General features: G+C 43.8%; 1 protein-coding gene across 2 annotated transcripts in view; it reads left to right on the top strand.

Moving 5' to 3' along the window:
• Nucleotides 1-23,005, top strand: part of glra3 (glycine receptor, alpha 3) — a 220,158-nt gene that overhangs the window by 126,180 nt on the left and 70,973 nt on the right. For both annotated transcript variants that reach the window (XM_060924886.1, XM_060924887.1), the window contains one exon: nt 11,470-11,607. In XM_060924886.1, the coding sequence (XP_060780869.1) occupies nt 11,470-11,607 (138 nt within the window). The remainder of the gene's footprint in view (nt 1-11,469; nt 11,608-23,005) is intronic.

The following is a 23,005-nucleotide window of genomic DNA, read 5'->3' as shown; positions in this document are numbered from 1 at the left end:
GTGTAAATAGCTGCCGTAGCCAACGTCCGAGGTTCCGGAGCGCGCTCCGGCTTGCTCCCCCTCAAATTAAGCAGCGCGCTCTGGCTTGCTCCTGGAGTGCTCCGGCTGAGGTTCCGGAGCACGCTCCGGCTTGCTCCCCCTCAAATTAAGCAGCGCGCTCCGGCTTGCTCCCGGAGTGCTCCGGCCGAGGTTCCGGAGTGCGCTCTGGCTTGCTCCCCCTCAAATTAAGCAGCGCGCTCCGGAAGCTGGAGCGCGCTGCTTAATTTGAGGGGGAGCAAGCCGGAGCGCGCTGCTTAATTTGAGGGGGAGCAAGCCGGAGCGTACGTCAGTGAACAATCCTGGTGGAAGCAGGTAAACATCGTTCTCTAAGCCTGCTAAACTCAATTTTTGCAAATACCTCTCCCTCTGCTCGCCCTGTAAATGCCATACGTCGCTGGATAGTGAAGGTGTTTTCTGCATCTCGCTCCTTTTTCTTTTATGTTTTTCGTTTGTTGCCTTCCTCGCATTCAAACTGATTCGAGCCGAAGTCCACTACATGTCCAAAAAGGTGGTCATGTTTACGAAGGTCACGTGACTGAAAAGGGTCTATACAAACATTAAACAGGCATTCAGAGCTGTTCCCCACCCCCACCAGGGAAACTTGGACCATTTCTCTGTTATGCTAATTCCAGCTTACAGACCACTGCTAACCAGGAACAAGCCATCTGTGAAACAGATAAGAACATGGCCAGAGGGGGCTACCTCAGCTCTTCAGGACTGTTTTGACTGCACAGACTGGAATGTTTTTAGGGAGGCTGCCACTACCAACCAGCATGTCAACATAACGGAATACACTGAGTCTGTGATGGGATACATATCCAAATGCATGGAAGACGTGACTGTCATCAAAGACATCACCACAAGGGCCAAGGAAAAACCCTGGTTCACCAAGGAGGTATGTGAGCTCCTGAGAGCATGTAATACTGCTTTCAAGTCCGGGGACAAAGTAGCTCTTGCTAGGGCCAACTTGAACCGGGGCGTGAGAGCAGCCAAGCGTGCCTATGGACAGAAAATTCAATCACACTTCACTAACACAAAAGACCCCAGATGCCTATGGCAAGGCATCCAGTCAGTAACCGATTACAGGCCAACACCCCCACTGTGTGAGGACAGCACAGACTTCCTAAACTCACTTAACACCTTCTTCAGCCAGTTTGAAGAAAACAACACCACCACACCAACAAAACCCCCTCACTGCTCGGACAATGTAACACTTCATCTGGACCCTGCTGACATGCGGAGGACCCTTCAAAAGGTGAACCCCAGGAAAGCTGCTGGTCCTGACACTATACCTGGGCATGTGCTTAGAGACTGTGCTGACTCACTTACAGATGTTCTCACAGATATCTTCAACACCTTTCTGAGCCAAGCCATCTTACTAGCATGCTTCAAAGCCACCACTATCATACTGCTACCCAAGAAATCCCCAGCCACAACACTGAACGACTACCGGCCCATAGCACTCACTCCCATCATGATGAAGTGCTTTGAAAGGCTGGTCAAGGCCCATATAGCATCCAGCCTACCCACCACATTTGACCCATTCCAGTTTGCATACCGTCCCAAATGCTCCACTGATGAGGCCATAGCAACAGCACTTCACATCAGCCTGGCTCATCTGGAAAACAAAAACAGTTACGTGCAGATGCTGTTCATTGACTTCAGCTCCGCCTTCAACACAGTCATCCCACAACACCTGATGAATAAACTCAGTGCTATAGGCATCAGCACCCCACTATGCAACTGGCTACTGGACTTTCTCACCAACAGACCACAGACAGTAAGAGTTGGCAAAAACTCCTCAGAGACCACCATCATGAACAGTGGGGTCCCCCAGAGATGTGTGCTGGTCCTCTGCTGTTCACACTGATGACCCATGACTGTTGTGCCAGACACAACTCGAACCACATCATCAAGTTTGCAGATGACACAACAGTGGTGGGCCTCATCAGCAACAATGACGACTCAGCCTACAGAGAGGAGGTACACCAATTCATCAACTGGTGTGACATCAACAATCTACACCTCAGTGTCAATAAAACAAAGGAAATAACTGTGGACTTCAGGAAAAATCACATGTCACCCATACCCCTCCCCATCAATGGCAGTGCTGTGGAATCAGTGAAAAGCACCAAGTTCCTAGGGGTGCACATCACAGATGGCCTGACATGGACAACTAACACCACCTCCCTTGTCAAGAAAGCACAGCAACGCCTCTACTTCCTATGCAGGATGAGGAGAGCCGACCTCCCCCCTTCTGTACTCACCACCTTCTACAGGGGTGCCATTGAGAGCATCCTCACCAGCAATCTCTCAGTCTGGTATGGCAGCTGTCCTGTTGCTGACCAGAAGGCCCTACAGAGGGTGGTGAGGACAGCAGAGAAGATCACTAGATCAGCCCAACCATCCATCCAGGACCTATACTCATCCCACTGCCGCAAAAGAGCCATCAACATCATCAAAGACCCCACCCACCCTGCACATGAACTGTTTACCCTCCTACCATCTGACAAGCGCTACAGCAGCATGCGTTGCAGGACTACCAGACTCAGCAACAGCTTTTTCCCATAGGCCATCAGACTGCTCAACTCACTCATGAAAACTCCAAGAACATAACCCCCCCCACACACAAAAGACAAGCAAACTGTCAAAACAGTATACTCAATGTCTATACAATGCTCTTTATATGCACATAATATGCCAATATTCTTTTTTGCACAAGAACATATAAGTTTTCAATACTGATTTATCTCCAGGCGGCACGGTGGTGTAGTGGTTAGCGCTGTCGCCTCACAGCAAGAAGGTCCTGGGTTCGAGCCCCGGGGCTGGTGAGGGCCTTTCTGTGTGGAGTTTGCATGTTCTCCCCGTGTCCGCGTGGGTTTCCTCCAGGTGCTCCGGTTTCCCCCACAGTCCAAAGACATGCAGGTTAGGTTAATTGGTGACTCTAAATTGACCGTAGGTGTGAGTGTGAATGGTTGTCTGTGTCTATGTGTCAGCCCTGTGATGACCTGGCGACTTGTCCAGGGTGAACCCCGCCTTTCGCCCGTAGTCAGCTGGGATAGGCTCCAGCTTGCCTGCGACCCTGTAGAAGGATAAAGCGGCTAGAGATAATGAGAATGAGATGAGATTTATCTCCATGCGGCTATTCTGCACTTTGCACTTTACCATACTGCACCTTGTATTATTGTACCCTTGTACTATTGCACCCCAGTAACATACCTCAAACTTGACTACATTTCTGGACTACATTTCTGGAACTACAATTCTGGACTACATTACCTCAAACTTGACTACATTTCTGGACTACATTTCTGGAACTACAATTCTGAACTACATTACCTCAAACTTGACTACATTTCTGGACTACATTTCTGGAACTACAATTCTGGACTACATTACCTCAAACTTGACTACATTTCTGGACTACATTTCTGGAACTACAATTCTGAACTACATTACCTTAAACTTGACTACATTTCTGGATCACTGTGAATATTCTGGGAACTGTATGCCCACTGTCTGTCTATATGTTGTGTTAATTTGCTTATCTGTTGATATCTGTGTGCATTTTTATGTTTAGTTGTGTGTCAATTTTTTTAATACTGCACATTTGGAGTTTGGGGAAACGCAATTTCAATCCTTTGTGTAATTCTTTTACATGGTCTGATTGACAAAGTTCACTTTGACTTTGACATATGCACTATCACTTATTTTATATTTCAGGTGTTTATTTGTTCAAAAAAAGGAGGAATTCTCAATGGAATTTGACCAAAGCAAAACACATTTTTGTAAAGCAAATGAGTGCCATAGTACATGCGCTTCGACACTAAAGAGCGTATTAAGGGGGGTAACCACGTTGGCCTGTGCCACTTGCTGACCCTGGGATGAGCTCACTCCCTTGTCATTGCAGGCTGCTTGCTTGCATGTCTATGTTTCTGGCTGGATCATATTAAATCTTCAGGCATGAGCAGTGCTCTCGTGGGGACTTCGGTCACGAATCCCGGGCCGAGGCGCAGTCCTACCGACCCGAGACCATGCTCTTTCGAAGGGGAATGTTTAGAGGGAGGTGCCTATAAAATTTGGCTTTGCTGTGAGCTCCCCTGGCCAAGTTATTACTTTTTAAAGCAGGCTGGATCATGTTAAATCTTTTGGCGCAGAGCAGCACTCCCACAGGGGCTTCATTCATGAACACTGGAATACCTGAAATATAAAATAATTGATAGTGTATATGAAAAAGGCTTTGGACGAAATGTCTTAACTATTGGATGAAATGGTCACTGGACAAAGTGTCCTGATACCCTCGTTCTCCTCTCTGTACTAAGCCTCAGAGATTCCTTGCCCTCTTTCTGAATCACGAATGGAATTCTAAAAAATTGGAACATGCCACGTTCACGAGTACTGTTGTGACCACAACCATATACAGCGCAGAGATATGGTAGAGCTAAAAGAACGCTCAAAGCAGTGGAAAAACAAAGAGAGTTGTGCGCGTGACTATATTTTGTATGGAATGCCGCTTGACCCCGCATTTGTATCTTCACCAACATGGCCGACATCCAGATTTCTATTTTGCTTTGAGGTCATTTGCAAGTCAAGGATAGTAAACTACCCCAAATATCTACCCATTCTACCTGAATCAACTGTCATATTTGACTTTTGACCTCCTTTCCGAGGTCAGATAGGTCATTTTCAGCTTTTAATGCACTAATTTCATCAGCTGTTTGCATGTATAGTGGTGGTTGAAAGTTTGTGAACCCTTTAGAATTTTCTATATTTCTGCATAAATATGACCCAAAACATCATCAGATTTTCACACAAGTCCTAAAAGTAGATAAAGAGAACCCAGTGAAACAAATGAGACAAAAATATTATACTTGGTCATTTATTTATTGAGGAAAATGATCCAATTTTACATATCTGTGAGTGGCAAAAGTATGTGAACCTTTGCTTTCAATATCTGGTGTGACCCCCTTGTGCAGCAATAACTGCAATTAAATGTTTCCGGTAACTGTTGATCAGTCCTGCACACCAGCTTGGAGGAATTTTAGCCCGTTCCTCCGTACAGAACAGCTTCAACTCTGGGATGTTGGTGGGTTTCCTCACATGAACTGCTCACTTCAGGTCCTTCCACAACATTTCCATTGGATTAAGGTCAGGACTTTGACTTGGCCATTCCAAAACATTCACTTTATTCTTCTTTAAGCATTCTTTGGTAGAATGACTCGTGTGCTTAGGGTCATTGTCTTGCTGCATGACCCACCTTCTCTTGAGATTCAGTTCATGGACAGATGTCCTGATATTTTCCTTTAGAATACGCTGGTATAATTCAGAATTCATTGTTCCATCAATGATGGCAAGCCATCCTGGCCCAGATGCAGCAAAACAGGCCCAAACCATGATACTACCACCGCCATGTTTCACAGATGGGATAAGGTTCTTATGCTGGAATGCAGTGTTTTCCTTTCTCCAAACATAACGCTTCTCATTTAAACTAAAAAGTTCTTTTTTGGTCTCATCCATTCACAAAACATTTTTCCAATAGCCTTCTGGCTTGTCCACGTGATCTTTAGCAAATTGCAGATGAGCAGCAATGTTCTTTTTGGAGAGCAGTGGCTTTCTCCTTGCAACCCTGCCATGCACACCATTGTTGTTCAGTGTTCTCCTGATGGTGGACTCATGAACATTAACATTAGCCAATGTGAGAGAGGCCTTCAGTTGCTTAAAAGTTACCCTGGGGTCCTTTGTGACCTCATTGACTATTACAAACCTTGCTCTTGAAGTGATCTTTGTTGGTCGACCACTCCTGGGGAGGGTAACAATGGTCTTGAATTTCCTCCATTTGTAGACAATCTGTCTGACTGTGGATTGGTGGAGTCCAAACTCTTTAGAGATAGTTTTGCAACCTTTTCCACCCTGATGAGCATCAACAACGTTTTTTCTGAGGTCCTCAGAAATCTTCTTTATTCGTGCCATGATACACTTCCACAAATATGTGTTGTGAAGATCAGACTTTGATAGATCCCTGTTCTTTAAATAAAACAGAGTGCCCACTCATACCTGATTGTCATCCCATTGATTGAAAATACCTGCCTCTAATTTCACCTTCAAATTAACTGCTAATCCTAGAGGTTCACATACTTTTGCCACTCACAGATATGTAATGTTGCAGAAATATAGAAAATTGTAAAGGGTTCACAAACTTTCAAACACCACTGTACAGATACTTTAGGGAGTAAACACAATCTTCAGTGCATGTTGTAATGGAAATAAATGGCAAACAGATGGAGTTTCTATAAAATGACACAAAAACAAGAAAGTTCTCTATAAAAAGAGAACTGTAACAGATTTGGTTGTCAGTATATAGGAAGAGAAGTTGTCGTTGGACTTTTAAAAAGTGTAACTGATTGGATGTAGTGTAAATGTATTGTAAGAAGAGTAAAATGACACAACTGTGTGTGTGTGGGGGGTAACTGTCTGTGGAGTGATTCACGAGGTGAATGTTGCTTGGCACGAGGCGATTCAAATCCTTACACAGCTTTAGGCACTAGGTGAATGTTGCGAGGCGAATGGTGCTTAGCGCGAGGTGATTGTCACTCGGCGCGAGGCAAATGGCGCTAGGCTGTTTACTTTAACATTGTCAGTTTACCTTTGAAATAGATGAAGATTCGAAATTGTCAGTGGCAATTTCAGATATCTAGTTAAACATTGTAATTGTTGACAAATTGCTGTGGTGTAAGAGGATTGGAAATTAATCAAGTTCAAGATAGTAACAATAACTTCATGATGGACATCATATTGTATGTCATTAATTATCTTCCCATAACAGCACACCTCCATGGGTGTTATTCCTTACACAGTCAACTGTACACTGTGTGCACAATTATTAGGCAAGTGAGTACTCTGATCTTACCATTATTTCTATGCATATTTTCCAACCCCAAGCTATATACATGGGGCGGCACGGTGGTGTAGTGGTTAGCCCTGTCGCCTCACAGTAAGAAGGTCCTGGGTTCTATCCCAGTAGCTGGCGAGGGCCTTTCTGTGTGGAGTTTGCATGCTGTCCGTGTGGGTTTCCTCTGGGTGCTCCGGTTTCCCCCACAGTCCAAAGACATGCAGGTTAGGTTAACTGGTGACTCTAAATTGACCGTAGGTGTGAATGTGAGTGTGAATGGTTGTCTGTGTCTATGTGTCAGCCCTGTGATGACCTGGCGACTTGTCCAGGGTGTACCCCGCCTTTCGCCTGTAGTCAGCTGGGATAGGCTCCAGCTTGCCTGCGACCCTGTAGGACAGGATAAGTGGCTACAGATAATGGATGGATGGAATCTATATACACTTGAATGCTCATTGGATTTAAGCATTCTCAGGTGGACCCTTTTCAGTCACGTGACCTTCATAAACGCGACCACCATTTTGGACATGTAGTGGACTTCGGCTCGAATCAGTTTGAATGCGAGGAAGGCGACAAACGAAAAACATAAAAGAAAAAGGAGCGAGATGCAGAAAACACCTTCACTATCCAGCGACGTAAGGCATTTACAGGGCGAGCAGAGGGAGAGGTATTTGCAAAAATTGAGGTTAGCAGGCTTAGAAAACGACGTTTACCTGCTTCCACCAGGATTGTTCACTGACGTACGCTCCGGCTTGCTCCCCCTCAAATTAAGCAGCGCGCTCCGGCTTGCTCCCCCTCAAATTAAGCAGCCGGAGCGCGCTGCTTAATTTGAGGGGGAGCAAGCCGGAGCGCGCTGCTTAATTTGAGGGGGAGCAAGCCGGAGCGCGCTCTGGAACCTCGGCCGGAGCACTCCGGGAGCAAGCCGGAGCGCGCTGCTTAATTTGAGGGGGAGCAAGCCGGAGCGCGCTCCGGAACCTCAGACGTTGGCTTCGGCAGCTATTTACACTGGATCCGGTGTAAATAGCTGCCGGATCATAATTACAGTAAACTAGTAAACACAGTAAAGGAAAAACTTGAGACTGAAAGGTTTTAACAGTCATCCAAATGACTGAACGTAAACATTGCTACAGTAACATACTAGCTACTATGTTGTTGACATTAGCTAGTCAACAATAGCTACTACAGAAGAACAAAGAGGTTACAATCGGTTATTTTAACCTATTTGGTTACACACTCGCCACCACAGAATGTTAACAGCAATGTAATGCCTTTTCTGGCTAATTTTATTCATCTTACCTCCAACAAAGTGGTCACTACACAAGCGCTGGTATGCCGAGGGCTGCCAATCTTTCCTGTTAATGGCCGCTATCCATCTTCTCCGTCGGGATCCGATAAAATGATAAACCTTGCCTTGTTTGTTGATGGTTACTACATCCAGGTGCACAACAATATAGTGGCATGATGGAAGTCTTGCTGAAAGTAAAAACTTTCTTTGCTGCCATTCCTCAGTGTTGGCTGTGGTAAACTACTGGTAGTACATGTCCAAAATGGCGGCAGCGTTTGTCGTGACGTCACGTGAAAAGGGTCCATATTAAGGTGTGCATAATTATTAGGCAAAATGAGCCAAAAAAGAGATTAAACAGACACTGAAAAGACAAAAATTGTAAAATGCTGATCAGAGGGATGCAGCACTCTAGAAATAGCTAAGATAATGAAACGTGACCACAGAACAATCAAATGTTTGGTTGAAAATAGTCAACATGGTCACTAAAAAACGTGTGGAGAAGAAAAGACGCAAATTAACCACAAAAGACTTCAGAAGGATTAAGCATGAAGCTACCAGGAACCCTTTATCCTCCAGTGTCACCATATTCCAGAACTGCAACCTACCTGGAATGTCCAGAAGAACCAGGTGTTTGGCGCTCAGAGACATAGCCAAGGTATTGAAGGCTGAAACATGACCACCACTAAACAAGACTCACAAGTTAAAACATCAAGATTGGGCCAAGAAATATCTGAAGACAGATTTTTTTTAAGGTTTTATGGATGGGTGAAATGAAAGTGACTCTTGATGGACCAGATGGATGGGCCCTTGGCTGGATAACTCATGGATGCACAGTACCATTTCAACTTAGATGCCAGGAAGGTGGAGGAGGGGTACTGGTATGGGCTACTATTATTAAGGATGAGCAAGTTGGACCATTTCGGGTTGAAGATGGATTTAAAATCAACTCCCAAACCTACTGCCAGTTTCTAGAAGATACATTCTTCAAGCAGTGGTACAAGAAGAAGTCTGCATCATTCAAGAAAGCCATGATTTTTATCCAGGACAATGCACCATCACATGCATCCAAGTACTCCACTCCTTGGCAAGCCAGCAAAGGCCTTAAAGATGACTGAGTAATGACATGGCCCCCTTCCTCACCTGACTTAAACCGTATTGAGAACTTGTGGGCCCTTCTTAAGTATGAGATTTACAGTCAGTGCATTTACATGCACATAGAGAAAATCGAATTTCCGCCGTAGCTCGACTGAAATCGAAGTTCTAAATGCCATTGAAACACCTTAGCTCGGCTGAAATTGAACCGAACTAGATTTCTTGTAATTGAGCTGCGCGACCTAGATTATGCGATTGTAGCCGAGCTACTTAGTGCATGTAAACCCTATCGAGCTACGTAGTCGAGCTACCTACTTCAGCACTGCCCCTTCCGGAAGTGACGAGTGACGAGACCACAAGCGGGAAACACAACAGCCTCGGTCGGCATGACAACAGTAGTAGAAACGTGCACTTCTGGAGCAATGAGGAGATAGAGTTCATGCTCATTCAGCTTAAGGAGTTGAATATCGATGTTACTGTCCTCGTCGTCGTTCTTCTTGTGAACACGGAACTGATAACTTTGTTTATACTCTTGAATAGCTCTTCTTCATGACGACAACCGGAAGTGTACCAACACGATGGGGCGTGTAGCGCCACCTGTGGCTCGGGTGCACAATGTACCTCACACAATAGCTTGATTTCCTTGTGTGCATGTAGGATTGGATTTCTCTGGCACCCCTGCTGGGACCCTTAGCTCGATTACCGGCAGTAGCTCGATTTGAATGTGCATGTAAACGCACTGAATGAGGGAAGACAATACACTGCTCTGAGCAGCATTTGGGAGGCCGTGGTTGCTGCCGCACAAAACGTTGATTGTCAACAAATCAAAAAACGTAACAGACTCCATGGATGGACGGCTCACGGCAGTTATTGAAAAGAAGGGTGTCTATATTGGTCACTGAAGTGCCAAAAGTGTTTATTTGTTAATTCTAAGTTGTTTATTTGCTATAATTACTCTAAAAATTAAAATCAACAAGTGAGATGGGAAAACTTTTCATTTAGTTGCATAATAATTCTGCACACTAAATGTTGCCTCATAATTATGCACACTTTTATATATTCCCCTGAGAAAGCCTAAGCTCCCTTTTCCTTTGTTAAACATTCAGGTTTTAGGTTTATTAACAATTGGGATTGACTGAGAGCACTGTATTTGTTCAACAATAAAATTAATCTTCAGGAATGCAACTTGCCTAATAATTGTGCACACAGTTTAAAGGAAACAGGAGCCCACAAGAGTGGTTCTTAAACTGGGGAAATAAAAAAAAAATACTGAAATGTTATAGATATATATATGTTCCATTTATTTCCAGTCTCGACAGATATTCATTATTGTTTAAATTACATATATATCAAACACCTGGATGCTAAAATATTCATGCTTCACCCTCCTGAGGAGCAAGATCAAAAATAGGCACACTTTGGCGAAGCGGTTGAGAGTAAAGCACTTATGCAAAGTAATTCTTCATATCTCCGCTCAGCCGCCTCGATCCCCCATCAGATGAGAGTCTAAATGGGTGCTGGAGCTAAATAAAGCATGTCAAGATTCTTTCTAATTACATCAGCTATGATTTATTTAAACATTTTTACACCCATCTCCGTTCCTCTGCAGTTAGCCTCAGGGATATTTGGGATGGCACAATTTAGTGCTTTGAGACACGATTCGTCTTCATTTTTGGGCCTTGAGCTGTTTTATTATGCAGGAAGTCTTCTGGTGTTTCAATCAAGAAGCACAAGTGCAGCATAATGTAACGGAAAAGCAAGGAGAAAAATTAGATGAGATACAAATGAGAAGATAAATATTCAAATAAAGCTCTAATGATAAATAGTCTGATACATTGGCAGTAAATTGAAACTGGAGTCCTGATCATCCGAGTCATCATTATGAGATTGAATTGATTGATGGAGATACAGTGGGGTCCTTTGAAAACACTTTGAAAATCTGGGATTTGTTAAATTTTATTTTGTACTAGAAATGAACAGAATTTAAATCAAACAAAGGAAATGCTCAGTATGTTTAACATGGGTTACTTTGTGTAGATTCATGACATCTACTGTAATCTCAATTAAGTCCACTTCACTTGCAGGTTGTAACACTACAGAATGTGGAAAGGAGTGAAAACTGACGCAAGACACCGTAACACAACCTCCTTCTGTCTTGTCTCTGCAGTCGGCTACACGATGAATGACCTGATCTTTGAGTGGCAGGAGAACGGACCCGTGCAGGTGGCTGAAGGACTCACGCTTCCTCAGTTCATTCTAAAGGACGAGTCTGATCTCAGATACTGCACCAAGCATTACAATACAGGTCTGAATCTGATCATTGCATCACTCACTATAATCTTGGTCCAGGCACAACAGCACACAGAATGCACAAAAGACTATTGCTTAGATTTCAGACACTGAGCCAAACACTATACTGATATAAAACAGATACAGATGGAGTTTGAGGTGGGGTTTACATTAGACCGTATCAGCGGATCATCAGATTAACGTTTTTAAAACGATTAGCGTGCACACAGCAACACCAATACACGATTCGCGTTCACACAGCAACACCAATACACGGGTACGCTCGGCTCCGCAGGCATCCTGCGCTCCAAATCACTCCGCCCTGAACAGCGAGTGCCCTCTGGAGGGTGCGCACTCCGGCCCTGCGCAGCTCACAGAGCACGCGAGTGAAGTGCACGAGCAGTGATTCGGGACTGAGCCGCTGTGTGTGTGATCCCAGCGCATATCACTTACCACTTGCAAGTGGAAGGATGGCAAGCCTAAAGACAATCATAACTACACAATGGGCAGTATTTGCATCAGTATTTGCAGTATTTTCATACTTTTATACTCTTTAATGAAAGGTGATACAAGGCGGAAGTCCGTGCCGTTTTTCAGCAGTCGCGTCACATGACCAACGCCAGCGAATCAGGAAGGTGGATGTCACAGTGACGTTGTCCAATGACAACGCCAGCTAGAGCTCAGCACAGCGTATCCGCGTATCCGCGTATTCTCAATGTTTACACAGCACCGGACCAGACACGATCTGGATTGAATACGTGGACCCTGGCGGATTCCCGTTTCCCGGCGTTTCCAGGCGTTTTAATGTAAATGGACAGTGCATCCGCGAAGAAAACGAGACAGATACGGTCTAATGTAAACTTGGCCTGAGTCTTTTGGGAAAGCAGTAGCTTGATTGTTAAGGATTTGGAATAAGCTGAGCAATAGATAGGAAGGTTGGGGGGGGGCACGATGGTGCAGTGGTTAGCAGTGTTGCCTCACAGCAAGAAGACACACAGTTAAGTTAATTGGCTACTCTAAATTGCCCATAGGTGTGAGAGTGTGTGTGAATGGTGGGTTCCAAGCCCAGAAATGAGAGGGTTGCAGTAGGACTGGCTTCCGGTGTAAAACTACACTCTAATTAATATGACATGTCAAGGACATGGCAGTGACCCCACACACATAAGTGGGACAAGCTGGAAGAAGAAGATGATAGGAAGGTTGTGAGTTCAAATCCCAGCACTAACACTGCCAGGAAATGGTGGAGTGCTCCCTCCAGATTGGGAGTGAGTTACTGCCCCAAGTGAAGGAGTTCAAGTATCTCGGGGTCTTGTTCATGAGTGATGGTAAAATGGAGCGTGAGATGGACAGGCAGATTGGGGCGGTGTCAGCAGTAATGTGGGCATTGTACCAGTCCGTCATGGTGAAGAGGGAGCTGAGCCAGAAGGCAAATCTTTCGATTTACCAGTCAATCTACTGTACGGTACATTCCAACCCTCACCTATGGTCATGAGCTTTGGGTAGTGACCAAAAGGATGAGATCGTGGATACAAGCAGCTGAAATGAGCTTTCTCCGTAGGGTGGCTGGGCTGACCCTTAGAGATAGGGTGAGGAGCTCAGAAATCTGGAAGGATCTCAGAGTAGAGCTGCTGCTCCTTCATGTCGAAAGCAGTCAGCTGAGGTGGTTCAGGCATCTGATTAGGATGCCTCCTGGGCGCCTTCCACTGGAGGTTTTCCGGGCACATCCAACTGCGAGGAGACCTCAGGGTAGACCCAGAACACACTGGAGAGATTATATATCTCATCTGGCCTGGGAGCACCTTGGGATCCCCCAGGAGGAAATGGAAAGCATCGCTGGGGAGATGGACGCCTGGAATACCCTGCTTAGCCTGCTGCCACCATGGCCCAACTTTGGATAAGCAGAAGAAAATAGATGGATGGATGGATGGATGGATGGATGGATGGATGGATGGATGGATGGATATTATTCCCAGTGGCTGGGAATAATAATAATAATAATAATAATAATAATAATTTATTGCATTTATATAGCACTATATATGTACATTCTGTTGCACTTTACAATTCAAAAAATGCAAACAAACAAATTATACTTCAAATTTAAAATCACTACAGAATAAAAACGAGACCGTCAATGACGGTGTAGCTCACTCCGGCCCCATCTGGTCCAGAAAGAACAATCTAAAGTGGGCCACCTTGCGCAATCAATGTTGCAAGCTTTATACACTATATGCAAGCTATATATATAAGCTATATACACTGTAGAAATACCTACCTATTTGCCAGAAAGAATCCAAAATGGCGAGGAATCGACCAAGTAGAAGCGATTTTTGTTGAGCTGCTCATTAAGGCTTAATTAGTCCATAGCTTCATTAATAATTGTAATTAAGCAAATCTGGGTAGAAGTTATATGGACCCTCGGTACCCCTACCTTCATGCCAGAAAGAATCAAAACCGGTGACAAATTGTGGGAGAAGACACAATTTGTGTGGAAACTGCTCGTTAGGCCTTAATTACTCCATATCTTCATTATTAATTGCAATTATGCAAATTTGGGTAGAACCTATATGCACCCCAGGCAGATCTACATTCCTGCCAAAAAGAATAAAAATCTGTGAAGAATTGACAGAGAACAAGCGATTTTCGTGAAATGTGGATGACGACAAAGGACGGACAATACATGATGGCATGAACTCATCACCTGTCAGCCGGATGAAATAATAACCATTCATTTTCAATAAACAAGTTAGAATCTAAGAAGCATCAGCTGATTTAAATAGAAGGTTTTCAATTGTTTCTTGAAATTGTTAATGTTTACACATGACTTAAGTTCTCTTGGTAAAGTATTCCATAACTTGGGACCTGCGTAGGTTAATGTTCTTCCACCAAATGAACTTCTCTTGATACTAGGAACCACCAATTGAATAGAATAGAATAGAATAGAATAGAATAGAATAGAATAGAATGCCTTTATTGTCACTATACACATGTACAATGAGATTAAAGCATCTCCAATAACAGTGCAAACAGCGTGTAGAGAGGGAGAGAGAGAGGAAGGGGGGGGAAAGGGGTGTAAGGCGGGTAAGGTGCACAGTCTGAGGTGTATGTGTTGTGTTACACATTATGGAGTGAGGTATTGCACATATAAAGTATTGCACAGAGACAGTCACTTTATAAATGATTGCACGAGAGAGTCACATTATAAGATAAAATATTACACATTATGAAGTATTGCAAGGTTATTGTAAGGTGCACAGACTTGAGGTGTGTGTGTTGTGTGTAAGGTGCATAGTCCTGAGGTGTGTGTGTTGTGTGTAAGGTGCACAGTCCTGAGGTGTGTGTGTTGTGTGTAAGGTGCACGGTCCTGAGGTGTGTGTGTTGTGTGTAAGGTGCACAGTCCTGAGGTGTGTGTGTTGTGTGTAAGGTGCACAGTCCTGAGGTGTGTGTGTTGTGTGTAAGGTGCACAGTCCTGAGGTGTGTGTGTTGTGTGTAAGGTGCACAGTCCTGAGGTGTACATGCTGTGTGTAAGGTGCACAGTCCTGAGGTGTGTGTGTTGTGTGTAAGGTGCACAGTCCTGAGGTGTGTGTGTTGTGTGTAAGGTGCACAGTCCTGAGGTGTGTGTGTTGTGTGTAAGGTGCACAGTCCTGAGGTGTACATGCTGTGTGTAAGGTGCACAGACTTGAGGTGTGTGTGTTGTGTGTAAGGTGCATAGTCCTGAGGTGTGTGTGTTGTGTGTAAGGTGCACAGTCCTGAGGTGTGTGTGCTGTGTGTAAGGTGCATAGTCCTGAGGTGTGTGTGTTGTGTGTAAGGTGCACGGTCCTGAGGTGTGTGTGTTGTGTGTAAGGTGCACAGTCCTGAGGTGTGTGTGTTGTGTGTAAGGTGCACAGTCCTGAGGTGTGTGTGTTGTGTGTAAGGTGCACAGTCCTGAGGTGTGTGTGTTGTGTGTAAGGTGCACAGTCCTGAGGTGTACATGCTGTGTGTAAGGTGCACAGTCCTGAGGTGTGTGTGTTGTGTGTAAGGTGCACAGTCCTGAGGTGTGTGTGTTGTGTGTAAGGTGCACAGTCCTGAGGTGTGTGTGTTGTGTGTAAGGTGCACAGTCCTGAGGTGTGTGTGTTGTGTGTAAGGTGCACAGTCCTGAGGTGTGTGTGTTGTGTGTAAGGTGCACAGTCCTGAGGTGTGTGTGTTGTGTGTAAGGTGCACAGTCCTGAGGTGTGTGTGTTGTGTGTAAGGTGCACAGTCCTGAGGTGTGTGTGTTGTGTGTAAGGTGCACAGTCCTGAGGTGTGTGTGTTGTGTGTAAGGTGCACAGTCCTGAGGTGTGTGTGTTGTGTGTAAGGTGCACAGTCCTGAGGTGTGTGTGTTGTGTGTAAGGTGCACAGTCCTGAGGTGTGTGTGTTGTGTGTAAGGTGCACAGTCCTGAGGTGTGTGTGTTGTGTGTAAGGTGCACAGTCCTGAGGTGTGTGTGTTGTGTGTAAGGTGCACAGTCCTGAGGTGTGTGTGTTGTGTGTAAGGTGCACAGTCCTGAGGTGTGTGTGTTGTGTGTAAGGTGCACAGTCCTGAGGTGTGTGTGTTGTGTGTAAGGTGCACAGTCCTGAGGTGTATGTGTTGCGTTTCACATTATGGAGTGTGGTATTGCACATTATAAAAGTATTGCATAGAGAGTCAGCTTATAAAGTACTGCACATTTATAAATTAGTAAAATAGTAAAATAAATAGACTATAAAGTCAGAGCATATCCGAGTTCAGGGCGGTTATGGCTTTTGGAAAGAAGCTGTTTTTTAATCTATTTGTCTTTGTCCTGATGCACCTGTAGCTCCTCCCTGAGGGCAACAGGTCGAACAGATCAAAGCCAGGGTGGGAGCGGTCCTTGATAATATTCTTAGCTCTGCTAAGGCAGCGGGAGGTGTAAATGTCCATCAGGGAGGGGAGAGGGCAGCCAATGATCTTCTGTGCTGCCTTAACTACCCTCTGGAGCCTCTCCCTGTCTACAGCAGTGCAGCTGCCATACCATACTGTAATACAGTACGTCAGTATGCTCTCGATGGATGAGCGGTAGAAGGTCAGCAGCAGGTTGGAGCTTAAGTTGTACTTCCTGAGGACTCTCAGGAAGTGTAGCCGCTGCTGAGCCTTCTTAATGACTGCTGTAATGTTTGCTGACCAGGAGATGTCGGCAGAGATGAGGACACCGAGAAACCAGAAGGTGTGGACCCTCTCCACATACACGTTGTTGATGTAGAGGGGGACTAGGTCGGTGCTGTGCTTCCTGAAGTCAACAATGAGCTCTTTGGTTTTCTTGGTGTTCAAAGCGAAGTTATTTTCTGAACACCAGGCTGCCAACTTCAGGACCTCCTCTCTGTAGGCTGCCTCGTCTCCCTTTGAGATGAGTCCGACCACTGTGGTGTCATCAGCAAACTTGACGATAAGGTTGTTGTTGTTGCTGTGGGTCGGACTACAGTCATGGGTGTAGAGGCAGTACAGGAGGGGGCTCAGCACACAGCCCTGTGGAGAGCCGGTGCTCAACGTGCAGGTGGAGGAGAAGTGGGGGCCAAGTCTCACAGTCTGGAGCCGGTTAGTAAGAAAGTCCTTTAACCAGGCACATGTGAGAGGGGGGAGGCTGAGAGTGTCCAGTTTTCTAATAAGGATGTCCGGGATTATTGTATTAAAAGCTGAACTGTAATCCACAAAGAGTATGCGGACGTAGCTCTGCTGCTGCTCCAGGTGATTTAGCGCAGAGTGGAGAGCTACGGCAATGGTGTCCTCTGTGGATCTGTTTGTGCGATATGCGAACTGGTAGGGGTCGATAGAATACAGTTCTAGGACTGCTTATCACAGACATCCTCAGCCGAGTACCCATCCTTCAACGAGTGTTTCACCCCTTATCTCGGAACACTCTTCAGATGGTGGGGCAGCAGTGGGGATTAGGCACTGCTTGTCTGTGATGGCTGCCATGCTGACTCATTGTGTCTTAGCCAGAGCTAACTGGATGCTCTCTCGGCAGCTTTGCTCAGACCCTGGACAGCAGTCTTTCTAGATCTTCCTTTGAAGCCCATGGCCCCAAGCATTCTCCAAAGTGACTGTGTGGGAAAACCCCTGCATCCAACTACAATGGGGAAGACTGTTGTTCCCCATCCTTGTTGGGTACAGGCATCTGCCAGGTCTTTGTACTTTGCCAGCTTTCTTTCAAATGCTTCATCTATCTTCTCTTCCCAAGACACCATCAGTTCCACCAGTACAATCCTTCTGGGAGATTGTGACCAGAGAACTACATCTGGTCGGAGTTTAGTATGCATGGCATCAGGGAAGACAAGTTTCTTTCCTAAGTCTACTTGCATCTTCCAGTTATTTCCCTCTTGCAGTAGACTAGGGTTGCTGACTGTTGTAGTCTTCTTTATTCCTTCCTTCACAAAGGCTATATAATGGGGTCCTATGGAATGTGGGCTTCTGATTTTATGGCATTCCCTCTCCAAAATATCTGCCAGCACTCTTAGCACCTGATCGTGGTGCCATCTGTAGCGTCCTTGTGAAAGAGCTAACCTGCATGAAGATAAGATATGCTGGAGTGTGCTTCTTTCTCCACACAGCTGGCATGATGGGTCTTCCATCAGCTTCCATCATTGGAGGTTTGCAGGGGTTTGTAGCAGGTCATATACAGAGCAGAGCAGGACAACCAAATCATTGTTGTTGTCTGCTGTAGTTCTCTTTAGGGGCCTCTTTGTTATAAGTTCTTCAAGGTACGGTGGAGAAAGGCCATTCAGAGACTTGAGACTTGACCTGACTTGTGTAATCTTAACCTGCCTCAGGGAGCAAAGTTAAGAGTAAATCTCCTGCATTACATTTCCTGTGATTTCTTGAAATAAAAATGTCAAAATCAAAACCAACTTATAGATATTTGAATAAAGAAAATAGAAATCTGTTTCAGTGATTAAGCCCAGACATTACAGGATAATTGTGTGGTGCTCTGGGGAAACCTGTCAGATATTAACAGTAGATAAATTCTGAAAAACAGCTAAAAAGATGAGAAAAGAAATGAGGGTTGTTTTTTTTTGTTTGTTTGCTTGTTTTTTTATTTATTTTTTTTTCCAAAAAAATATTGACTTGTTGGGGTGGCACAGTGGTGTAGTGTTCTGGACAGAGAAAGTTCAACTAGAAGAGCACTCGGAGAATGCAGTCAATATTTAACCCTTCTCTGATATGCAAACCTGCACTTTATTTGTTTGGATTCTGTATATTTCCAAAACTATTCGAATTATTTGTATCCTAGAGGATTACTGGTACACGTGAATATGGATTGTGATATAGAGTCATCGTATTTTTACACTGGCTATATTTTGTCAGTATTGAACTTTACTTAATAATAATAATAATAATAATAATAATAATAATAATAATAATGGTTTAAAGCTAGACGACCTTTCGATTTCATAAAATCGGTTAAATCTAGTTCCCTCTGAAATGTGGTCATTGTGATATATGTTTATTTCTGTAATATCTCACAAAATATCAGGCCATTCTGTGGCTGGGAAATTATTTAATTTGAGGGGATTAAAGCAAATAATGTGCATGAAATCGCTCATTTCACGCAGTCAAGCAGACAGAGGAAGTCCGTGTGCGCATGTGCAGGTTTACCTTTGAGCGTGCACTGACAGTTCCATCATTCTGTCACTAAACAAACAGCTGATCACACCGAGGTGCTCGCTGAGCGCCGATATTTATTAGTTTGGTCCTGGGTTTCCTTTCCTTGGTATAGAACATAACATCTTTTCTTCTTCTTGCTTTCCATTACTGTAGTCAGTCTTTCACGTTTCATTCACACACTCATGTCCTCCATTTTTCTCTCCTGTTTCAAATTTGTATCCCACAATGCCTTCGAACAGGGAAAGCCCACCACGTGATGCATGTTGTAGTATCTTGAATTGGGTCATGGTGAAGCAGGAAAAAATAGCGGAGAATTTAGGGCCACATGGAAATAAATTCATTAATTGTTCTATTTTTTAAAAAAATAATAAAACTGGAAGTCTGTGATTCGAATTCAGTAGCTTTCGGTCACTAAACAAAAATAATTGGGTTTCGGGGAAAATTCTTTTTATGACCGAAACTTGAAGGGCGGTCTAGCTTTAATATCAGTTTCCATAAATATACATACTCTACTCATATTAAAAATCCTAAATCCTACTTGTTAAACTTATAATACTAAATATAAAAGATATTTTAAAAAAATTCCTAGCCTGAGATACAAAAAAACCCCTTTACTTATAATACTAAATATTGGAGATGTATGAGAAATAAGTCAAATTTGAAACTTGAGCAATACTAGGATACTAATAGAGGAAAAATGATCTGAGACAAAGTGAAGGAATTAAACTATGTGATTATCTAATTGATAAACAAAAAGTGTTAGATGTATGGCATTTTTAAGTATAGACATATCTCACAACGTTACTTTAAGTGAAACTAAATTCATGGATCCAACCTGAGACTTGGATCTTCTCCAAAACCTAACAGATTCTTCCGTGCCCCATGCCGCACCCTTCCACCAAGTTTCATAGAAATCTGGTCAGTAGGTTTTCTCCAAATCCTGTTTACAGCACCAAAAGCATAATCTCCTTAGGAATAAATGTAGTCAACAGAACAGAAGTGAGTGAATCAATCAGCAGTTATTGCCCTGATGTTAGTCAAGTCAAGTCAAGTTTATTTGTATAGCGCTTTTAACAATAAACATTGTCACAAAGCAGCTTTACAGAATTTGAACAACTTAAAACATGAGCTAATTTTATCCCTAATCTATCCCCAATGAGCAAGCCTGTGGCGACGGTGGCAAGGAAAAACTCCCTCAGACGACATGAGGAAGAAACCTCAAGAGGAACCAGACTCAAAAGGGAACCCATCTTCATCTGGGCAACAACAGATAACATGACTATAACATTAACGTTTTAACATGAAGTCAGTTTCGTTGATGTTATAACTCTTCATTGATGGAAACTTGAGTGCAAAACTGTTCATGACAACTGCAGTCCTAAAGTTAGCAAGCCAACTGTAGTCCTCAGTCATTAAAGCATTACTGTAAGAGTCTAGAGCGTCTTCCAAGTGTGACTTTCAACTGTCCACATGGGGCCGTCCTCCATAGGAGCGATGCAATGAGACTCCAACCAGACACAGGGCACCAGGATGGATCAGGCAGGTCTGAGGAGCAGAAGAGGTTCAGCATCTTGATCCCTGGACCGACATGTAACTCAGAGGGACAGATTTTTTTTTTTTTGGGGGGGGAGAGAAAACACAGGTTGTTAGGTATGCCCAATGTCACCTGAATAAGTAGGAACAGTATACATATTGCACTGAGTACAAGCAGGGACTCCAGCAACTAACTATGACAGCATAACTAAAAGGAGAGAGCCAGAAGGTAACACAGGCATGAGGGAGCCCCGGGACATAAAGCAGCAGCCACTACACCGTCAACAAACTCGAGTGAGCAAGCGAGTGGGGACTGACAGCATCCATACATCCCAGTTTACCAAAACACTCTATGTCTGAGGATCCTCCAGATCTACTCCTTTACCTCATAAACACCATTAACAAAAGTCTTGACTAAACAGATATGTTTTCAGCCTAGACTTAAATGCTGAGACTGTGTCTGATTCCCGAACACTACTTGGAAGGCTGTTCCATAACTGTGGGGCTTTGTAAGAAAAGGCTCTGCCCCCTGATGTAGCCTTCACTATACGAGGCACCAGCAGATAGCCTGCACCTTTTGATCTAAGTACTGTAGGCGTGGCGGGTCATAGAGGACCAGAAGTTCACTCAGGTACTGTGGTGCAAGACCATTCAGTGCTTTAAAGGTCAATAGTAGTATTTTATAATCAATACGAAATTTGATTGGGAGCCAATGCAGTGTGGATAAGACGGGGTGATGTGGTCATATTTTCTAGGTCTAGTAAGGACTCTTGCTGCTGCATTTTGAACTAACTGGAGCTTGTTTATGCACTTATTGGAACATCCAGACAGTAAGGCATTACAATAATCCAACCTGGAGGGAACGAAAGCATGAACTAGTTTTTCCGCGTCATGCAGTGACATTAAATTTCTTATCTTAGCAACATTAGCATGAACAGAGATCAGTAAAGGAAAGAGGTAACGATGAGGTCATGTTTAAACACTGTGAGTGAAATTTAACAAAGGGGATGAGACAGAGACTGATGCAGATGAAGCTGATAATCAAAATGAGAACTCATTTCCTTTTGTAAACTTATAGTTCTATGAACTTTGGGAGTAATATTGATTTTCCAGAAGTAAATCAGGTTATATATGTCGAGCTGGGCATGGTGTCTTTCAATCAAACTCAAATTTAATCTTGAAATGTGATCTTATTTTATGTTACTGCTTTAAAATAGCAATGACAGCGCGCCACTGCTTTGATGAACCCCCCATACTGTACATTTGTATGAGGGTCTGTCTCAGAAACTGGTCTCTCATTTGGGACATTATGGTCAAAAAATTGTTTTTCTAATTTTACTTTTTTTTTTGCATTTACCTAACACTCAATGTTTCTTTTGTCATGTTTAATAAGAATAAAGATAGCATCTTGCTTTATCTGGCCTCCACTGTGGAAAATTTTTTTGATTACAATTCAAATGCTTTTGTAAAACTGATTTCATTAAACCCCGTCCTTCACAGATGAGTGAAAATATTGAATAAATTTCCTCTTTTTGATTGCTTGGGTTAAAAATGCCAAGTTATGATGACTGAATTGATTATTCACTTAAATATGAATAAGTGAATTATCATTTTGGGTATTTGATATGGCGAAATAGGACACAATGGAAAATCAAGAACACACCGGAAAGATGAGAATAACGGCGGTGGTAAAAGAACAGCAACCGTACCGGCTGAAGGTTGCGCGGGTCTCTGCTGCGGCGCGCGAGCAACGGGACATCACTACCGCACCGGACGGAGCGCGAGGCGGGGGCGGGGCAAAATGACTGGCCGTAGATTCTATCAAAAGTTCGATCTAAATTGACCATGGTTGCAAAATATTGGCCAAAATACGCAAACACTACGAAATATGAAAGCAAGATGAAAAAGAAACATTCTATTGCCTTACACTGCAAGACTAAAACAAAATAAAACTGTCAAAACTCACCTTTTCAGTGATAACGTCCGAACAGATCACCCGCGTAACAGAAAGACCGCAAATGGAAGCACGATCAACTTCTAACTGTTGGAGTGGAAAATTCCATTCTACACATGCAAATTGTTAATGTGTGTCCTTCCCCGCACACAAATAACACGCTACGGTAAAAAATAGACCACGATTCATTTTATAGCTCAGAAATTCATACAAGACCAGCTACCATCGTAACATATTCTGTAAGAAACATATTCTCTACCTAACTTTCAGCTTTCGGTTTAAAAAAAAACAAAA

Source organism: Neoarius graeffei, chromosome 7 (assembly GCF_027579695.1).
Source record: "Neoarius graeffei isolate fNeoGra1 chromosome 7, fNeoGra1.pri, whole genome shotgun sequence".
Taxonomy (NCBI): Eukaryota; Metazoa; Chordata; class Actinopteri; order Siluriformes; family Ariidae; genus Neoarius; species Neoarius graeffei.
This window is presented reverse-complemented; position numbering and strand designations above follow the sequence as displayed.